The 19168-nt window shown below is 39.7% G+C and overlaps 2 protein-coding genes across 37 annotated transcripts in view; both read right to left on the bottom strand.

Annotated features, from left to right (window-relative positions):
- Positions 1 to 19168, bottom strand: part of rbfox3a (RNA binding fox-1 homolog 3a) — an 886893-nt gene that overhangs the window by 540653 nt on the left and 327072 nt on the right. The gene's annotated exons all lie outside the window — the stretch shown is intronic.
- On the bottom strand, positions 1845 to 8847 carry LOC147841440 (uncharacterized). The gene is made up of 5 exons (XM_087276575.1): positions 8478 to 8847; positions 7543 to 8425; positions 5249 to 7466; positions 3864 to 4922; positions 1845 to 3817 (listed from the first exon to the last, which is right to left on the bottom strand). Exons 3-4 carry the CDS (start codon positions 6511 to 6513, stop codon positions 4151 to 4153), a joined length of 2037 nt encoding a protein of 678 aa, XP_087132701.1. The 5' UTR covers positions 6514 to 7466; positions 7543 to 8425; positions 8478 to 8847; the 3' UTR covers positions 1845 to 3817; positions 3864 to 4150.

Here is a 19168-nt window from a genome sequence, read left to right as displayed (position 1 = left end):
AAAAATTGTAAAAAATAAATTGACTACAGTCTTTAATAAGATTTTATCAGACAATTATTTTAATTTGTATGATTTTATTTACTACTGTAAATATTGTTTGCTTGGTATTTATTTTGTGTTTGTGTACTCTTTTATTATTGTAACTCCTTGAAGAAAGTCTTTTGGATACTGAACACATGACTGGTATTATCATGACTGGTATTAAAATTATAGTCTTGGAAACATGCATTTTCTTTAACACTATTTAAGAAATTATAAGCATTATAACATGTGCTTACACAAGTTATTTGTGTTTTTACTATAGTAAACTATAGTCTCCCTTAGTGTACATGTTTTGAAGTACTTGTAAATATTCCTATGGTCTTAATGTAAATGCTGCAATGGACTTTGTATTTAAAATCTTTATTGCACAGTAGTTCAGCCATGGTTATAGTACAACTTGTTGGTTTTGTTTTAAACGTGGTAAAACATGGTTATGTGTGATAAAAGTATGTTAATCTGTCTGTATGTTTGTGAAAATATTAATAAATCTTCAACTGTTATTGAGAGTGGTGTGTCGTGTTTATTATAAATAAGCAGCTGCTGCAGCTAGTGGTCCATAAGTATGAGCAAAACGCCTGAGAACAGCGCCTCCGCGGAGCGGCCGGTATTTCCGGTTGCGTCGTCCTAACATCGGCCGGACAGCGTTTCCGATCATTTGCCGACGTCGCGGCGACATTTTGCCAATTAGCAAACGCTCCCTGAGCGACATCGCGCCGATGGAATTTTGAAAATCGGCACGACGTCGGCCCAACGTATGTGTGCTGTCTGGGATATACATTATAAACAAATAAGAATTACCTTCTGTATAGCTGAATGTCTCTCTTCGTTTAATCTGTATGGAAGCAAAGTAAAGGTAATTTCAATAAATGTACACATACTGAACTTAGCATTAGGCCACGTGTGATATACAACTAGAAGCGGCTAACGTTAGTATTAAATAAAGTAACTTACTCTAACGTTAACAAAACATGCTTATACTGTCTTTTGGAGCACTCACTGAAGAAATAAACAGTTAATATCACGCCGATTCTAACCCAGGCGTGAACTTGGGGTCAGCATTACTAACGTAACCTCCAAGTTTAAACATTTCCATTATGGATATGAGACATTGGTAACGTTAAATCTTTAAGCACATTAGTTTGTATTGTTTACCTAACTTACCTTAAAGTGTATGAAAAATGTTTACAACACACGTGCTCTTAGGTTAAGACCTTCACATAGTTCTGTTAGCATAATGAAAGTTAATTACGACACAAACCAATATGCTTGCTAACATTAACGTTAACTTAGTTAACCTTAGTGAACAACTAACGTCAGCCTTGCTATAACAGTATAGCCAAACCAATCTTAACAGCATGCTTAATCTGTTGAAGTGGTCAGTCTATAAACAGAATTCTAAATTTACGATGATATTTATATAACAAGTCTTACCTTTTTTTTTCCTCCATCATGCGTCCATCACTCGATGAAATCTCTGATGAGGTGCCGCCTGCGTCGCGCTCGCGGCAGTGTATTCTGCATTACCTGCTCCGCTCCAATTAGAAACTAAAATGGCGGCCGCGCGCGATTGCATCATCCAGTGGGGGAGGGGTGGTCGGGGTGGGGACTTTTTAAGTCAGGTCAACACACTGCTCGGGAATGTTTCGTTGTACTCATCAGGCCTTCGTTCTGACCATCTATTGTCAGTGTTTTGTTTAGACCTCTTACATTAAGTTGATTTATGTCTGATGCAAAACACAGAAATTAATGTTCATATGTGTCCATGATTCCTTTTTAACCATGGAAATAAAAACTAAAAATAATTATTTTGTATACAAATTTGTTTATTAGGCTTTATTTAAATATAGACTTTTTGATTTACTGATACATAAACCAAAATTATAAATAAACAGAGCAACTCTCCCACACCTTTGAGAGCCTTTATTCTGAACCCATGATAGTACATGACCATTTTAAAACTGAAACAGGCATTGCACAACATGGCATTGCATTAGTCTTATCAATGGTTTTGTTGGCTTATCTGTTTATGAAGTTGCATTGCGATTACATACAGTAATTTGGTGTATGCTGAATTTGAGTCTTAGTACTTTAAGCACATTTTCACATTAAGTGATCTTAAGAGTGTACATCACTGCAGGCATGTTGTCATGTAGACCTACAGTCTAATGGGGAGAGCGTTTCACTGAGTATTTCGCTTTTTAACAGAACAGAGGTGACAATCTAACTATGTTGGTTTAGATAAATTATTAGTTCAGTTTCACCTAAGATGTCTTGAGGGTGAATAAAAGTTGGTGTAATTTTAATTTCAAGTGAACTAATCATTTAATTCCTACGTTTTGCTGAAAATAATATTTTGCTCTGTATTATACTGTATTTATTGTGGATAAAACAGTATAGACAAGCAGATCAGTCCTAATTAGAGCCTGTCCATGCATAACACTTGATTTGGCTTAATGCAGTTAATATGATGAGTTACAATGATATTAAATTTTGAAAATGATATTATGATTTAATGTAGCCTTCACCTTGTTAATAAAAGCATATTATGCATTGACTAATGATGCAGACATGTTAAGCATTGTTCTACATTAAGCCATGTAAAGCATTTTAGGATACTGTATGTCCCAGTCATACAGCCATAACACAATACTTTCAAAGAGATTTGAGAAAACCATCAAAATATTAAAGGAAAAGGGCATGGGAATCAAACACCATAACAAAATAGTGTATGTTGAATTCACGCTCTTCTAACATTCAAATGTCTTTGATTACCTAATCATCAGCAAAAATAAGCAAATGTTGTCAATTTAGGCGTCAAGAGCTTTCACCTTCCCTGATGCTTTTATTCTACTTTAATACTTTTTTTGTTGAAAAAATACAGCATAGCAGTAGACAATCAGAATATTTTGGCTAATAATTGTCAGTAAACGATATACTGAAGTGTTGTATAAATTAAGTAGAGTTCAAGAAAACCACATAAATTATTTTCTACTGCTGTGGGCCTGGGCATGGAGCGGAGCTGGAGAAGGCCTGGGCGTGGAGCGAAGCTGAGGCGGGCCTAGGTGTGGAGGGGAGCTGAGGTGGGCCTGGGCGTGGAGCTGAGGCTGAGCTGAGGCAGGCATGGACGTGGAGCTGAAGCTGAGCTGAGGTGGGCCTGGGCGTGGAGCTAAGGCTGAGCTGAGGCGGGTATGGAGCTAAGGTGAGCCTGGGCGTGGAGCTGAAGAAGGCCTGGGCATGGGGCTGAGCTGAGGGGCCTGAGGTGGGTCTGGGCGTGGAGCCAAGCCAAGGTGGTCCTGGCCATGAAGCTGAGCTGAAGCAGGCCTGAAGTGTAGCAGAGCACAAAGCTGAGGAGGGCCTAGACGTGCAGCTGAGCTGAGGCAGGCATGGGAGTGGAGCTGAAGCTGAGCTGAGGCGGGCCAGGGAGTGTAGGTCTGGGCATGGGCCTGAGGTGGGCCTGGGCATGGAGCCAAGCCGAGGTGGTCCTGGGCGTGAAGCAGAGATGAGGTGGGCCTGGAGTGTAGCAGAGCACAGAGCACAGGGCCTAGGTGTGCAACTGATGCTAAGCTGAGGCAGGCATGCACGTGGAGCTGAAGCTGAGCTGAGGCGGGCCAGGGAGAGGAGCTGAGGCAAGCCTGGGCATGGAGCTGAGGCGAGCCTGGGTGTGGAGCTGAGGAGGGCCTGGGCATGGAGCTGAGGCTGAGCTGAGGTGGGCATGGAGCTGAGGTGAGCCTGGGCATGGAGCTGACATGACCCTGGGCGTGGAGCTGAGGAGAGCCTAGGCGTGGAGCTGACATGAGCCTGGGCGTGGAGCTGAGGAGAGCCTGGGCGTGGAGCTGAGATGAGCCTGGGCGTGGAGATGAGATGAGCCTGGACGTGGAGATAAGGAGAGCCTGGGCATGGGGCTGAGCAGAGCCTGGGCATGGGGCTTAGCTGAGGCGGGCCTGGGCATGGGCCTGAGGTGGGCCTGGGCATGGAGCCAAGCCAAGGTGGTCCTGGGCGTGAAGCAGAGCTGAGGCGGGCCTGGAGTGTAGCACAGCACAGAGCACAGGGCCTAGGTGTGCAACTGATGCTAAGCTGAGGCAGGCATGGACGTGGAGCTGAAGCTGAGCTAAGGTGGGCCAGGGAGTGGAGCTGAGGCGAGCCTGGGTGTGGAGCTGAGGAGGGCCTGGGCATGGAGCTGAGGCTGAGCTGAGGTGGGCATGGAGCTGAGGTGAGCCTGGGCATGGAGCTGACATGAGCCTGGGCGTGGAGCTAAGGAGAGCCTGGGCGTGGAGCTGAGATGAGCCTGGGCATGGAGATGAGATGAGCCTGGACGTGGAGCTGAGGAGAGCCTGGGCGTGGAGCTGAGATGAGCCTGGGCATGGAGATGAGATGAGCCTGGACGTGGAGCTGAGGAGAGCCTGGGCCTGGAGATGAGATGAGCCTGGACGTGGAGCTGAGGAGAGCCTGGGCCTGGAGATGAGATGAGCTTGGACATGGAGCTGAGGAGAGCCTGGGCATGGGGCTGAGCAGAGCCTGGGCATGGGGCTGAGATGAGGCGGGCCTGGGCATGGGCCTGAGGTGGGCCTGGGCATGGATCTGAGCCAAGGTGGTCCTGGGCGTGAAGCAGAGCTAAGGCGGGCCTGGAGTGTAGCAGAGCACAGAGCTGAGGAGGGCCTAGGTGTGCAACTGATGCTGAGCTGAGGCAGGCATGGACTTGGACTTGAAGGCAGGCATGAGCGTGGAGCTGAAGCTGAGCTGAGGCGGGCCAGGGAGTGGAGCTGATGCGAGCCTGGGCGTGGAGCTGAGGCAAGCCTGGGTGTGGAGCTGAGGAGGGCCAGGGCCTGGAGCTGAGGCTGAGCTGAGGCGAGCATGGAGCTGAAGTGAGCCTGGGCGTGGAGCTTACATTTACATTTACATTTACATTTAGTCATTTAGCAGACGCTTTTATCCAAAGCGACTTACAAATGAGGACAAGGAAGCAATTTACACAACTAAGAGCAACAATGAATAAGTACTAAAGGCAAGTTTCAGGTCTGTAAAGTCTAAGAAGGGAAGTGTTAGTAGTTTTTTTTTTTTTTTTTTTGTACAATTAGTGTGATATTCAAAGAGGCAATTGCAGCTTAGGAAGTGAAGTGGAGACTAAATAGTTGAGTTTTTAGTCGTTTCTTGAAAATAGCGAGTGACTCTGCTGTTCTGATGCAGTTAGGGAGTTCATTCCACCAACTGCTGAGGAGAGCCTGGGCGTGGAGCTGAGATGAGCCTGGGCACGGGGCTGAGCTGAGCCTGGGCGTGGAGTTGAGGAGAGCCTGGGTGTGGAGCTGAGGAGGGCCTGGATGTGGAGCTGAGATGAGCCTGGGCGTGGAGTTGAGGATAGCCTGGGTGTGGAGCTGAGGAGGGCCAGGGCCTGGAGCTGAGGCTGAGCTGTGGCAAGCATGGAGCTGAGGTGAGCCTCGGCGTGGAGCTAAGATGAGCCTGGGCGTGGAGCTGAGGAGAGCCTGGGCGTGGAGCTGAGGAGAGCCTGGGCGTGGAGCTGAGATGAGCCTGGGCGTGGAGCTGAGGAGAGCCTGGGCACAGGGCTGAGCTGAGGCGGGCCTGGGCATGGGCCGAGGTGATCCTGGGCGTGAAGCGGAGCTGAGCTAAGCGGCCTGGGAGTAGAGCTGAGGCGAGTCTGTGCGTGGAGCTGAGGCGAGCCTGTGCGTGGAGCTGAGGCGAGCCTGTGCGTGGAGCTGAGGCGAGCCTTGGGGTGGAGCTGAGGCGAGCCTTGGGGTGGAGCTGAGGAGAGCCTGGGCATGGGCCTGAGCTGAGGCAGGCCTGGGCACGGGCCTGAGGTGGTCCTGGGCATGAAGCTGAGCCGAGGTGGTCCTGGGCGTGAAGCGGAGCTGAGCTAAGCGGCCTGGGAGTAGAGATGAGGCGAGTCTGTGCGTGGAGCTGAGGCGAGCCTGTGCGTGGAGCTGAGGCGAGTCTGGGTGTGGAGCTGAGGAAGGCCAGGGCCTGGAGCTGAGGTGAGCCTGAGCGTGGAGCTAAGATGAGCCTGGGCGTGGAGCTGAGGTGAGCCTGGGCATGGGGCTGAGCTGAGGTAGGCCTGGGCATGGAGCCAAGCCGAGGTGGTCCTGGGCATGAAGCAGAGCTGAAGCAGGCCTGATGTGAAGCAGAGCACAGAGCTGAGGAGTGCCTAGGTGTGCAGCTGAGCTGTGACGGGCCTGGGTGTGAAGCGGAGCTGAGGCAGGCCTGGGCGTGGAGCTGAGGCTGAGCTGAGGCGAGCCTGGGTGTGAAGCTAAGCCGTGACGGACCTGGGCATGAAGTGGAGCTGAGGTGGGCCTGGGCATGAAGCAGTGCTGTGCGAAGCATGTGTGTGGAGCTGAGGCGAGCATGGACGTGGAGCCGAGCCATGACGGGCCTGGGCGTGAAGCAGAGCTGAGACGAGCCTTGGCAGGAAGCGGAGCTGAGGCGGGCCTTGGCAGGAAGAGGAGCTGAAGAAGGCCTGGGCATGTAGTTGAGGCTGAGCTGAGGTGGGCTTGGGCGTAGAGCTGAGGCTGCCAATAATGACCTGCAGATATGCGTGTGTGACAAATCCAGATTGTCATCAGCTGTAGAGAGTAATCCGCTTGTTAAGTGTGACGTCACGCAGAGCGGCTTCCGGGTCCAAGCGCTCTATTCAACTGAATGGGGAGACTCATGAAATGGTACTAATAAACGTTTAAAAAGCGATTTAATACTTTCGAAAGTCACGATCGCAGTATATATGTCCATGCCTAATATCCAATGGCCAGAAAGTGATTCATTGTTTTATAAATTGTTAAAATGTTGATATTTGTGATGCAGCAAGCCCAGAGATTGTTGTTTACACTATGACTTTATATAAAATTAACTTTAATGAGTGATAGGAATAAAATGCGATCATAAACGAATGATTTCTCCACTCAAATGAATGGCTTGGACCCGGAAACAGTATACATACATCACAAACACGTCGCCACTTAACAAGCGGATAGGATTGGTGCAAAGCATGATGTTTGTGAGTAGCTGGTGAGGTGTACATATAAGCTGGAGTGCCCTTGAGTCTTGTTGGCACTCCAGCTGATAACCATAACAGCATTGGCTTGTGCGCTTATGCAACATGCAATACTTGGCTAAATACACATCATTGTATTAAGAACGGATAACATGGGTCATATTTTAAAATAAACTACAGTCTGAAAGTATGAAAAATTGTTAATGGCCAAAATGACCAGTGCTTGAACATCACTTGGGTTTTGTTGGTGCACATGACAGCAAAGCCTACCTCATTTGCTTAAAAGCTGGAAGGCAGTGCAAAATTTGATGGAGGTGGCTGCCCCGTTGTTATCCATGCAGGAAAAAACTCAGATTTTTATTGCCAATATTAGTAATAATAATCCATATAAAATTTTAGGATAAATATTCCAATAGATCCATGAAATAAACTCATATATATATATATATATATATATATATATATATATATATATATATATATATATATATATATATAGTTAATACAATTATCTCTCTGCGCATCACTGAAAAGTGTTTTTTAAATCTTAATTTTTTTTTTAAGTTGTATCCTTCAAATACAGTGGTATTTCTCATAATGTTGTCTCATAACTAGGCCCACACGGAATCTGTGTGCAGATTTCTGCAGATTTTTAGCCCATTATTAATTCTGTTTATTTACTAGAGTAAATGTGTAAATCAGAATTTATTCAGTTTTTATTCAGTAATTTATTACTTTTTATTTAATATATTAAAGTTTTAGTTATGATACTCCGCTGGATACTCCCAAAATAATTCCGCAGAAATCCGCAGATTTTTATTAAACTTCTCCGCAGAAATAGCAAAAAACGTCCACAGATTCCGTCTGGCCCTGCTCATAACCTCCATGTGCTTGCAGTTGTACAGTAAGTATCATTAGATCAAACCAAAGAATGGATCATTCCACCAAATATCCAGCAGTGATCGTCAAAATAATAGTACTGTGCATCAATAATCACTGATCTTAATAAAAATATATTCTCATAACATAGGAAAATACATTTATAGTGCACCCTCCTTGTCATTAAAAAACAGAAAAGTCTGTCTAAATCCATATAATTTTGGTTATACTTATGCTTATCAACCTTATGTAATTTCAGTGCTTATTAATGAGAGTGGAATATTTAATGTAAACATGTATGAAAAATCATTGTTTACTTCATTACTTTCTCACTTCTGGGAAAAGTCCTTAATCATTGAACAAGTTTCACAATTTTTTTTAAATTAAATAATAATATTGCATAATGGGAATTATCTTGTATCTGCAAGTTATATTAATCAGTGTTAAAAAGAAGAATTATAGCATTTATATAAAAAACACACAGTTCCAATATTGACCATTGGGGGCGCACTTTCAAAAACCGCTCATACGGTTGTTCCAATATTGACCATAGAGGGCGCACTCTCAAAAAACCGCACACACAGTTGTTCCACTATTGACCATTGAAGGCGCACTCTTAAACACACTTTTACACACACACAGTTCATGGCTGGTGAAACCAACCCCATTAGGACTTTGGGGCAAATTCAGGAAAACACTGCCACCTATGTTAAAATGGCCATTTCTATCAGTTTCAATGGTTGTGCCGGTGGGGACCCACATTCAGGTCCCCACCGCTCAAAAGGTCCCCACGGGTTTGGTGTGTAAACAGGTCCAAGTCCACACCAGGATATAAAAACAAACACACACACACACACACACACACACACACACACACACACACACACACACACACACACACACACACACACACACACACACACACACACATATATATATATATATATATATAAAAATATATAACACATTAAAACCGCATTTGCAGATATATCAAGCTCACTTTCATTATTGGTATTATTATTATTATTATTATTATTATTATATTTTACTCACAGCTTAAAAAGAACATTACATTATATGCATTAAATACTATAAAAAATTTGAATACATACATTTTCCAGAGTACACACTTAGCTATTGCTTGATACTAATTGCAGGTTTGGCATGCTGTGCTGGAAGAGAACCCTTGGTTCAGGGATGCTTGAGCCCAAGGCTCCCACCTGGCCATTTAACATAGAATGGGGTCCGAGATCAGGTACAGTAGGTCTTGAGAGCTTCCACTGGTAAAAGAGGAAAAGGGGGCGATGGCATGGATGGGGGGACTCTTCTAAAATAAAGATAAGGAAGGTAAGATAAAAGGGGAAGTTTATTGTAGGCTTGGATTTATCTGATTGGTTTATCAATGATCGTTGATGTGAGACCAGCCGCGGTCAATCATAGCATGTGATCCTCTCGATATTAGTTTAAAAAAACTTACCTCATTTTACATATTCTGTATTTATGAGCCTAAAGTCATTACAACACATAACAACAACATAAAAACAGACACATGTAACATGCAGCAAAATGAAAAAAGAAAAGAAAAAAACTTGCTTTGATTACTGCTACCATGATTATCACATCATTCTTGACTAATCATTCTAAACTACTGTTGTTGCCAAACAAAGAGGGGTCTCCAAATTGAACCAAGAAAAAACAAGCTCACAAACAAGTTTTAGCAAAACGCAAAGCACAAGAAATCCACTTCTGCACCTTCATACTTTTTTTTTTTTTTTTGGCGGTTGTTTTTTCAGTTATTTACTTCTGTATCCTTTGTGGAATCAAAGAGGTACCAGGCCCCGTGTGTCAGTAGTGTTTGGGAGATTTGAATCCCTCTCCTCGTCTCCAGCCTCGTCCCTCCTGGAGTCAGGAAGGAGACTTCAGAGGAGCGTCTGAACATCAATGCATAGCCACAGTAAAGAGGTGTATCTGTGTGTGAGGACGTGGGAGTGTGTGTGTTTGTGTGTGTGTGTGTGTGTGCGCGTGTGCGTAGGCCGGCTGCTGAGGATCATGGAGAAAATAGAGGAGCACAAGGGAAGGTGGTTATCAGAGGAGCTGCGATGTCCTCCACACAGGACGAGCGCTCCCACTCATTTCAATGAGAGCGGTGCGCCTGTGAGAGTCTACAGAAAATACAGAAAAAATAGAAAAGTTCACACGTTCAGTTTAAACAGACGCTGATGCTGCACGATGATGCCGTGTGGATTTAAATTAGGTAAATGTCATTCTTTCTGTATGAAAAATGAACGCCTCTTTAATTTAATTCAGAGATGTTTACAGTATTTTGCAGTAGAAATAAAGTAGAAAATGGAATTTAATAAAAAAAAAAAGACAAACGGTAATTAATTATGCTATTATTAATTGTTTGATATAATGATGATGATGATGATGATGATGACAATAATAATAATAATAATAATTATTATTATTATTATTATTATTATTATTATTATTATTTGTTTTTTATTGTTAATATTATTATTATTATTTGTTTAATTACACAACTGTATTCTCAAATGCATTATTACAATAAAATAAATAAATATTTATATTAAACAAACAAGGGCTATTATGTATGCTACTATGAATTATTTTATTAGATGATAAACTACTACTACTACTACAACTACTCCTAACAATAATAAAACAAAAAATAATAATAATAATAATAATAATAATAAATTGATAATGATAATAATAATAATAATGCATTGATAACAATGATAAAAATAATAATAATTTAAATAAATGTTTACATTAAATAAATACAGGAATAAATGCTTACATATATTCATAAATAAATGCATTCATGCATAAATTAACAAATGACTAAATGAAAACATAAATATATAAATCTGTTTAATAAAAAATATGTTTAATAAAATCCTAATAAAACAATATCAAATGTGGTTTAAAATCCAGACAGTTGGTAGGAGTTGACTGGCACAATTGGACTTCGGTTGTTCATTTAAATAATTACTACCATAAATTTAGGAACACTGTTTTGACACAGAATGCTCTAGCCAGTATCCTAAAGCTGTTATTTGCATCTAGTTGGATTATTTCACAGTTTTTTTTTTTTTCACTTGAGATATCCAAACCGAATGAAAACTGTGCCAACCGACTCTCGTCTCTCTCTCCTGCCTTATTTTTCTTCAATTCACAGAGTTTTAATTTCATGTTCACAGTTTTCTCTCATGTTTAAGACTTGTGTATCTTGAGGAGGAGTTTATGAGCAATGTTAATGAGAGCCACGGGCGGTTCGGCCCAGCTAAATGCTAAGTTCATAAAAGATGAAAAAGACAAGTCTCTATGTTACATGAGCAAAACATTTCGCAAAATTTTTTAAGCTCGACTGAAAGGGCACATAAGAAATAATAGTTCCCAACATTCCCAGGCAACCTCATTAAATCTGCCTCTGCCTCACTTTCCAGGCAGTTTCACCATCGCCTCCACTCAACGCTTCACCAAAAGGGGACGAGTCCTCCCTTTGAAGGGACCACAAAGCATTACATACAAGCCGGTTTTATTCCAGTCAATCACTTTTAAGGGCAACTCACACTGCACCGATTGAGACCAAAACAATGTGGACAAACAGACGAGTACAGTATAATATGTATCCGAAACATTGCTGTGTTTAAAATGTTTCAATTTCAGGTATGCTTATGTGTGTTCACAGATACAGTATAATAACTCTGGGGGAAAAAAAAAAAAAAAAAAAAAAAATATATATATATATATATATATATATATATATATATATATATATATATATATATATATATATATATATATACATATATTTATATATATATATATATATATATTTTTCAATGAACTTCCAACAGGCAAGTTGTGGTATGCTGCAAACAGTTCTGTTTTAAAATCAAATATGGATACTAAAAAGTATCTAATGGTGAGAGATACATAGATGTACAGATGTATGGAGCTAAAGTTTTAAGGCACCATTAGATTTAATGTTTTAGCAATGGTATAATGATCCTCTAATTATGCCTCAGTCTCCACCTGAACAGTGACATTATGTGTCGAGAGAAAAACAGCTGGTAAAACTGTCACTGTTATGATCATCAGCAGTGTTGCTCTTGCGGGCTACTGGACAACACTCACATTCAACTGCACTACAAATCCCATCATGCACTTCACTCACTCACCTGGCCTAGATCCCCCATTATTGCAAACAGACAGAGCTTCAGGACTAATTACACAAACTATTTATACACCTCTCAAACACACACAGTAGTCTTGAAGCTGTAAAGTGAACATTACGACGTGTTTTGCCTTGCCTTGTAGTGATATTTGCTTTGTTTGTTTATGTGCTTTATGTTGTTTGCCGCCCAGATCGACCACTCTCCTGGATTTGCCTGTATGTTACTGTTTGCCCCTGATTGTAACCATCATCTGCCTGACTATTCTCTGTGTAATAAATCCTGCATTTGGATAAATGCAGGTCATAAACTGGCAGCATACGATCCACTGTACAAAAATTAAATAAAATTTAATAAAATAAAATAAAATAAAATAAAATAAAATTTTATTAAAATTAAAATTAAATTAAATTAAATTAAATTAAATTAAATTAAATTAAATTAAATTAAATTAAATTAAATTAAATTAAATTAAATTAAATTAAGCTAAATTGGCTGTGTATGGGTGTGAAAAATTGTGTATGGATGTGTCCCAGTGTTAGGTTGGAGCTGCGTAAAATACATGCTGGATAAGATGGTAGTTCATTCCACTGTGGCAACCCCTGGTTGATATAGGGACTAAGCCGAAAATAAAATAATGAATAAATGAAAATAAACAAAGGCAAAATCTTAAGATTAACTTAGGAATGTGATGAATACAGCCTGATATACTTCAGACCAGTCAAGTGTTAAAGAATAAGTGTGCTTTAAAAAAATACTTATTTTTAACTGTGAACACATTACCTATATTTTCAGTTTAAATCTTAAGGAAGAGACCTCAACATAAATATGGATGGTCATTAAAACTTTGCTAAAACACCAGAGTTTGTGACAGCCTACTGCACAATAATGCAAGTGTGTGAGAAAACACACTGTATACTGTGTTAAACAATGAATAAATGGCACAGCTCATTAGACCAGTGTCAGTCTCTGTTTGTATATGAGCACCATCATGCAAGGCCTGTTACACCTTGGGACATTTTCTGGTGTAAGGTTATGTAAAGAATGTACTTTTAAAAAGTACTATATACTTTAATATTTCTATTTCTCTGTGACCATTTTACAAAATCAATATGGTATTCGAAACTGCTGCGTTGAGAATATGTCAAGGCTAAAGATCATCATTAGCTTATAGGCTATTACTTTTAAAAGTAATCTATTAATCTTAAATCACTTTAAAAAGTAACTGCATACGTAGTTACTTTTTTAAAGAAAGTATGTTTTGTTTAAGTATGTTATGTTTAAGATCATAATAGACTTTGAATGGTAATTTATTACTTTTAAAAGTAACTTTATCCAACACTGCTTGTACATTACTGTATAAGTAGTATGAGAGAAATTGACAGTGATACAGCAAAGATAATTTAAGTCAATCTCATAATTGTTAAAAAAAAGGATCACGGATTAAATAAATGAATAAACAAATAAATAAATGGGGCAATGCTGTGGTGACCCCAGATTAATAAAGCGACTAAGCCAAAAAGAAAATGAATGAATGAACAAATAAATAAATAAATAAATATGATCTATTCAAACCATGTTCACTAAATAATCACTAACACGTAAAATTTTCAAATTTAAACAGACATGAGATCACCCTACTGCTTTTGTCTCCTTTAAATATAAATTTTTGTGACTCACAGGTAAAGATACTCTCTTGATGCCTTTTATTAGCATAAGAATGCAGCCAGCACTAAAGTAAATTGTCATCACTAGCACACAGACAGTTTTTCAACACCAAGAATGATATAATGCAAATTTATTTCAAAAGCAACAATAGCTATTAAAGTTGCGAAGGAGTTCAGTTAAAAACACAAAGACACCTCTATTTTAAATTGAGCTAGTTCACCCAAGAATGAACATTTACTCTCCCTCAACTGGTTTTAAACCATTATGAGTTTCATCTAAACACACACACACACACACACACACACACACACACAAAAAATGTTTTGAAAAATGTTGGAAACTGGTAGTAATTCACATCCATGAAAAAATACAATGGAAGACAAAGTATACTGGTTTTCAACAATATTTAACATATGATCTTTCAGATCTAACAAGTGATGGGAATAACAGTGCTATACATGAAAAGTGTTACTAATGGCAATAATTTTTTCAGCAACAAGTACACTGTTACTGACAATAAAATGTGCATTACTGTAATTGAGAACGCTGATGTGGTTTTCATGCGAGCAGCGTCTCTCTCAGCCATAGAACCTCTTTTTCTCTGGTGTGTGTGTGTGTGTGTGTGTGTGTGTTTGGGCCTGGGGTGGGCCAGATAAACAACCAGTGATGACTATTGGAGTGTATATGAATGTGGTTTAACTGAAAATGTGTACATACACTCTCAGAAATAAAGGTACAAGGGCTGACACTGGGGCAGTCCCTTTCTAAAAGGTGCATATTTGTTCACATGTTGGTACCTCAAAGGTACATTTTAGGTGCATTTGGGTACTGATATGTATCTTTGAGGTACCACTAAGGACTCTTTAGATACAAATACCATTTGAAAAGGTATTGCCCCAGTGTCAGCTCTCGTACCTTTTAGGGATGGGAAAATTAACCGATATGTATCGATACGCGGTTATGTGCGTGCACGATGCGAGTGCATCGGTAGAACAGCAGAGGACGAATGAAATTTTGGAAGCAAATCGAGATGCATCGTTTTTTGCAAGATGCATCGGTTTTTCCAAGATACAACTTATATTTTTAATATAGAATGTATTTTTTATTTATTAACAAGTGTTGTCAACCTGTTTTTGGCGCATAATTTAATCGACCTACATAAAGTATGCCTTAGCAACGGATTTGCGGATGTGCACACACTACAACTCAGTGTATCAGGTGTGCGGATGAAGCTAGTGGTGCGCCCTCAGAAAGTGCGAGAAGCAAAACAAACATTTTATTCCCCACCGAGTTCTAAATCTAAAGTATGGCAACATTATGGATTTAAGGATGGACGACTTGACAGGACAGATGCAATTTGCAAAATGTGCCGCGCATCTGTAAAATACACGGGCAGTACGACTAATCTGAAATCTCACTTGAAGCGGCGCCACGGTGTTGTTGTGGAAACATCTTCCAGTGTTTCTGCATCCCCGGCTTTCTGCACTGCTTCAACTGTAGCTACCAGCTCCAAAAGTGGTGAGAAAAGCATTGCAAGTTTTTTTCCATGCGCAACAGTTTTGTGCGCTCTACGCCAATAACGGATGTTACTGCATTGTTCATCTGCAAAGATATTCAGCCTAGTGTCACGGAGAACGAAGGTTTTAAACACCTCCTCATGTTAATTTGTATTTAATTATATTTTTATTAGTCTGTTGTTTACAGTGACAGTGATGTTTGAAAGCAGCATAACACTGCTAGTTCACGACCTTAAGTTTTGAATATTCAGTGGCAAAATATCTTTGTAAAACTTGTTTTCATAGTTGAAAAGTTAAATCACAATTCTTGTTGTGCAATGGTAAACCTTTATGTTGAAAGAGTGCAAATATATATATATTTTAATATATATTGCACTTATACATTGTTTATCTTGAAAAAACTTAAATAATATGTGCTATATGTTCTAAAATGGCCCTCTACTGTAAACTGACACTCTGGCTCTGAGAGAAGTGCCAGTTTGTAAAAAAAAGTCTTGGTTTTGCTTGGTTAATAAATAATCAAACTTATTTAATGGCACAGCATCCTCTTTCACATCATCTCATAAACTTGATCTAATTAGTTAGTGCTGAATTATCGCATTGTATCGTGATATGGGTGTGAATCGTATCGTGTTGCATCGCAATATGTCACAAATGTATCGCTAATATATCGGATCGTATTCTTTGTATCGAGATGTGTATCGGATCGGCATTATAGCTTAGATGCCCAACCCTAGTACCTTTATTCCATCGTTTGCCAATCAGAAGCAGTATAGTTAGAATTCACAAACAAGCACACGCAAACACCAATGACCAGGAGTCAGAACGATGGCAAATCCAACAAGTTTGCAATCAGGAAGCACTACTTTTCCCTCACTGAGGTGAAAGGAAAGAATGTTTATGTATCACACAACATTATGAAATGCCCAGGAAAAAAAAAAAAAATAAAATAGAGTATGTCTGCGTCAGTGACAAGTAATTCTAATCTAATGAAGCACCTCACATCGTCGCACGCTGCCACAAAATTTGTAGATATGCAGGTGATAACTTTGGAGCTCTGCTACCAAAGGAGGAGACGAAGCAATGAGGTCAAAGCAAATAAAAATGATGTTTTCTCACCAATTTATTTTATAAATAATTTAATAATTGTATTTCTTTGTCAAGATTTAATAGTAATGCAATAGTTACTTTTTTATTGGTAATTAGTTACTTTTATAATTATGTAAGTTTCTAACACAGTTACTATTTCTGAGCAGTAACTAGTAACTATAACTAATTACTCTTTTAAAGGAACACTGCATCTGACATGTTAAATTAGTTACACATTATGGTAAGTTACAATTCCTACAATTAACTAAAATAAACTATAACTTTTACTTCAGTAAACTCATTATTTGCTAATTATTAATATGTATTAATGTGGTTGTCAGGTATTGGGTAGGTTTAGGTCTTAAGACTAGAATAAGACTAGACAGAATTTGTAAGTACAATTAAAAAACATTTCCCAGAGATGGGTTGCGGCTGGAAGGGCATGTAAAAACTTGCTGGATAAGTTGGCGGTTCATTCCGCTGTGGTGACCCGGGATTAATAAAAGAACTAAGCCGACAACAAAATGAATGAATGAATTAAAAAAACAATTTCTTAAAAATAGGCAGGCGATAACCCACTAATTAACAGTCAGAACTCGATTTAAACTAAAGTGTTATCATTATATCTTATGTTTATCCACTATATACTAAACCCAAATACTAAAGCAAGTTGCAGAGGAAAGTATGCTTTCTGTAGGTTCATGAGTTCACGTGGAGCTCCAATTTTTTAAAACATTAATGACGATTTTCAAAATATCTTTATAAACAGAACATGTTGTTAAAACCTAAACGTTTGCATTTTTATCTAAAAAGCTGATACAGATCAACAGCAATATTAGTAAAAATGACAGTAGCTTTGTTTTTTCACAATGACAATCTCTGTGAGAAATGCTATAAACAGACTGATAGAATATAGCACAGCTGGAAAGACCTTTCAGCCAATCAAATTTGAGGTCCAGAACTAACTATTGTACAAAGTGAGCTAATAAAGGCAAACGCATCTTGTCCAACTTTTATTTGGCCCCAAAACAGCCTGCTTTGTCTCCAATGTCAATCCCAGGATGCACACAGAAGGCCGGCCATTACCAGTTGGTGCTAATCACAAGGCTTGTTGTAGCACTGTTAATCAAGTGTTTTATCTGCATTCAAAGTCGATTGCATCCAATTAGATTCAGTTCCAGCCAGGCCCTGAATGTGAGCCATATTCACACACGCGGCTGAATTCATGACTCATGTGTGGAATTGAGATTGGGTTTCCCCCCTTTCCCATCCACCAAGAAAGGGCAAATACAATTCACTGCACAGCGCTGGCAGAAGCGCCACCCTCTCTAGGCAACGCTTCACTATGCTAATGAGCCTAAGCCAGGGATGCTAGTGTTGACGCTGCAGGATATGTTAGCAAACACTTAAACCTTCAAGTTAAAACACCACACTCAATCAAAAAGCCCATTTTAAATGTCAGTTGGGAAACAGAAGAGAGAAACAACAAAGTATTTCTATTTCCTTTAACAGCATAACATGCTCGGCCCAATCTCAAAGGAGTTTCTGTAAGGTCAGAACTTCAATGAATAATAGTTGAGCTCTTATATTATTTGAAGGGAGATGAATATTGCACATGCAGCGCAGCCCTAAAGCCATAATCATGCATGTGTATGCATGAATGTAGAGATGATATACCATAAAAAGAGCAGGGAAAGGGGCAAATATCATGACCTGTAAAAAGATAGACCTAAACTGAGCTTATCAACTACTCTACAGTATAGCCTGTTTCTGTTTCTGGGCTACACAAATTGATGAAGATGACATGCTGAATGAGCAATTACATTGGTGCGTGTCTTATAGTGTATGGGTTTATTATTTGCCAATAGTCCAAAATGCATTGTGTGTGTCGAACTATCGATTATTCGTTTATGCCAAAAATATGAAGCAAAAAAGGGCAGCATGGTGGCTAAGTGGTTAGCGCTGTCGTCTCATAGCAAGAAGGTCACTGGTTCGAGTCTCTAGGGGGTCAGTTGGCATTTTTGTATGGAGTTTGCGTGCTCTCCCCATGTTCGTGTGGGTTTTCTCCTGGTGTATTGGTTTCCCCCACAGGTGAATATTTCTCTATAGGTTAATAGGATGAACTAAACTGGCCATAGTGTCTATGTGTGTGTATGAATGTGAGAGTTTATGCATGCTTCCCAATACTGGGTTGTGGCTGGAAAGGCATCCGCTGCATAAAACATATGACGGAATAGTTGATGGTTCATTCCACTGTGGTGACCCCTGATAAATAAGCCGAAGAAACATGTATGAATGAATGAAAATTAAGCAAAAATTCTGTTCCATGAAGATCCATATCTATGAAGATATTTTGTAAATTCCCAAATATATCAAACTTTTTTATTATTATTATTGGTAATGTGCATTGTTAAGGACTGTACTTGGACAACTTTAAAAGCAATATTCAATATTTAGATTTTTTTTTTTAATCCTGAGATTTTCAGCAATTTGTATCCTATCCTAACAAAACATACATCAATGGAAAGTTTATTTATTCAGCTTTCAGATGATGTAAACATCTCAATTTCAATTAATTGTGCCAAGAAAATGTATGAAATGTGAATCAAGTGAATCTATACAAAAACCAACGAACAATACAATGATTACAGCATATATTCATCTAGTTATTGAAAGTACAGTTGTTCATTGTTAGTTCATGTTAATCCACTGTGCATTAACTAATGTTAACTAGCACAGCGTTGGATTTTATTAATGTAAGTATTGAACTATGA

Source organism: Danio rerio, chromosome 12 (assembly GCF_052040795.2).
Source record: "Danio rerio strain M-AB ecotype USA chromosome 12, GRCz13ab, whole genome shotgun sequence".
Lineage (NCBI taxonomy): Eukaryota > Metazoa > Chordata > Actinopteri > Cypriniformes > Danionidae > Danio > Danio rerio.
The sequence above is the reverse complement of the archived record's forward strand: the minus strand, read 5'-3'. Positions and strand labels throughout refer to the sequence as shown.

Coding starts and splice junctions, on each gene's coding strand:
- LOC147841440 (XM_087276575.1), bottom strand. CDS start 6,513: ATGCCCAGGCCTTCTTCAGCTCCTCTTCCTGCCAAGGCCCGCCTCAGC. Junction 4,923..5,248: donor CGCCCAGGCTCTCCTCAGCA/GTTGGTGGAATG, acceptor TGTAAATGTAAG/CTCCACGCCCAGGCTCACTT.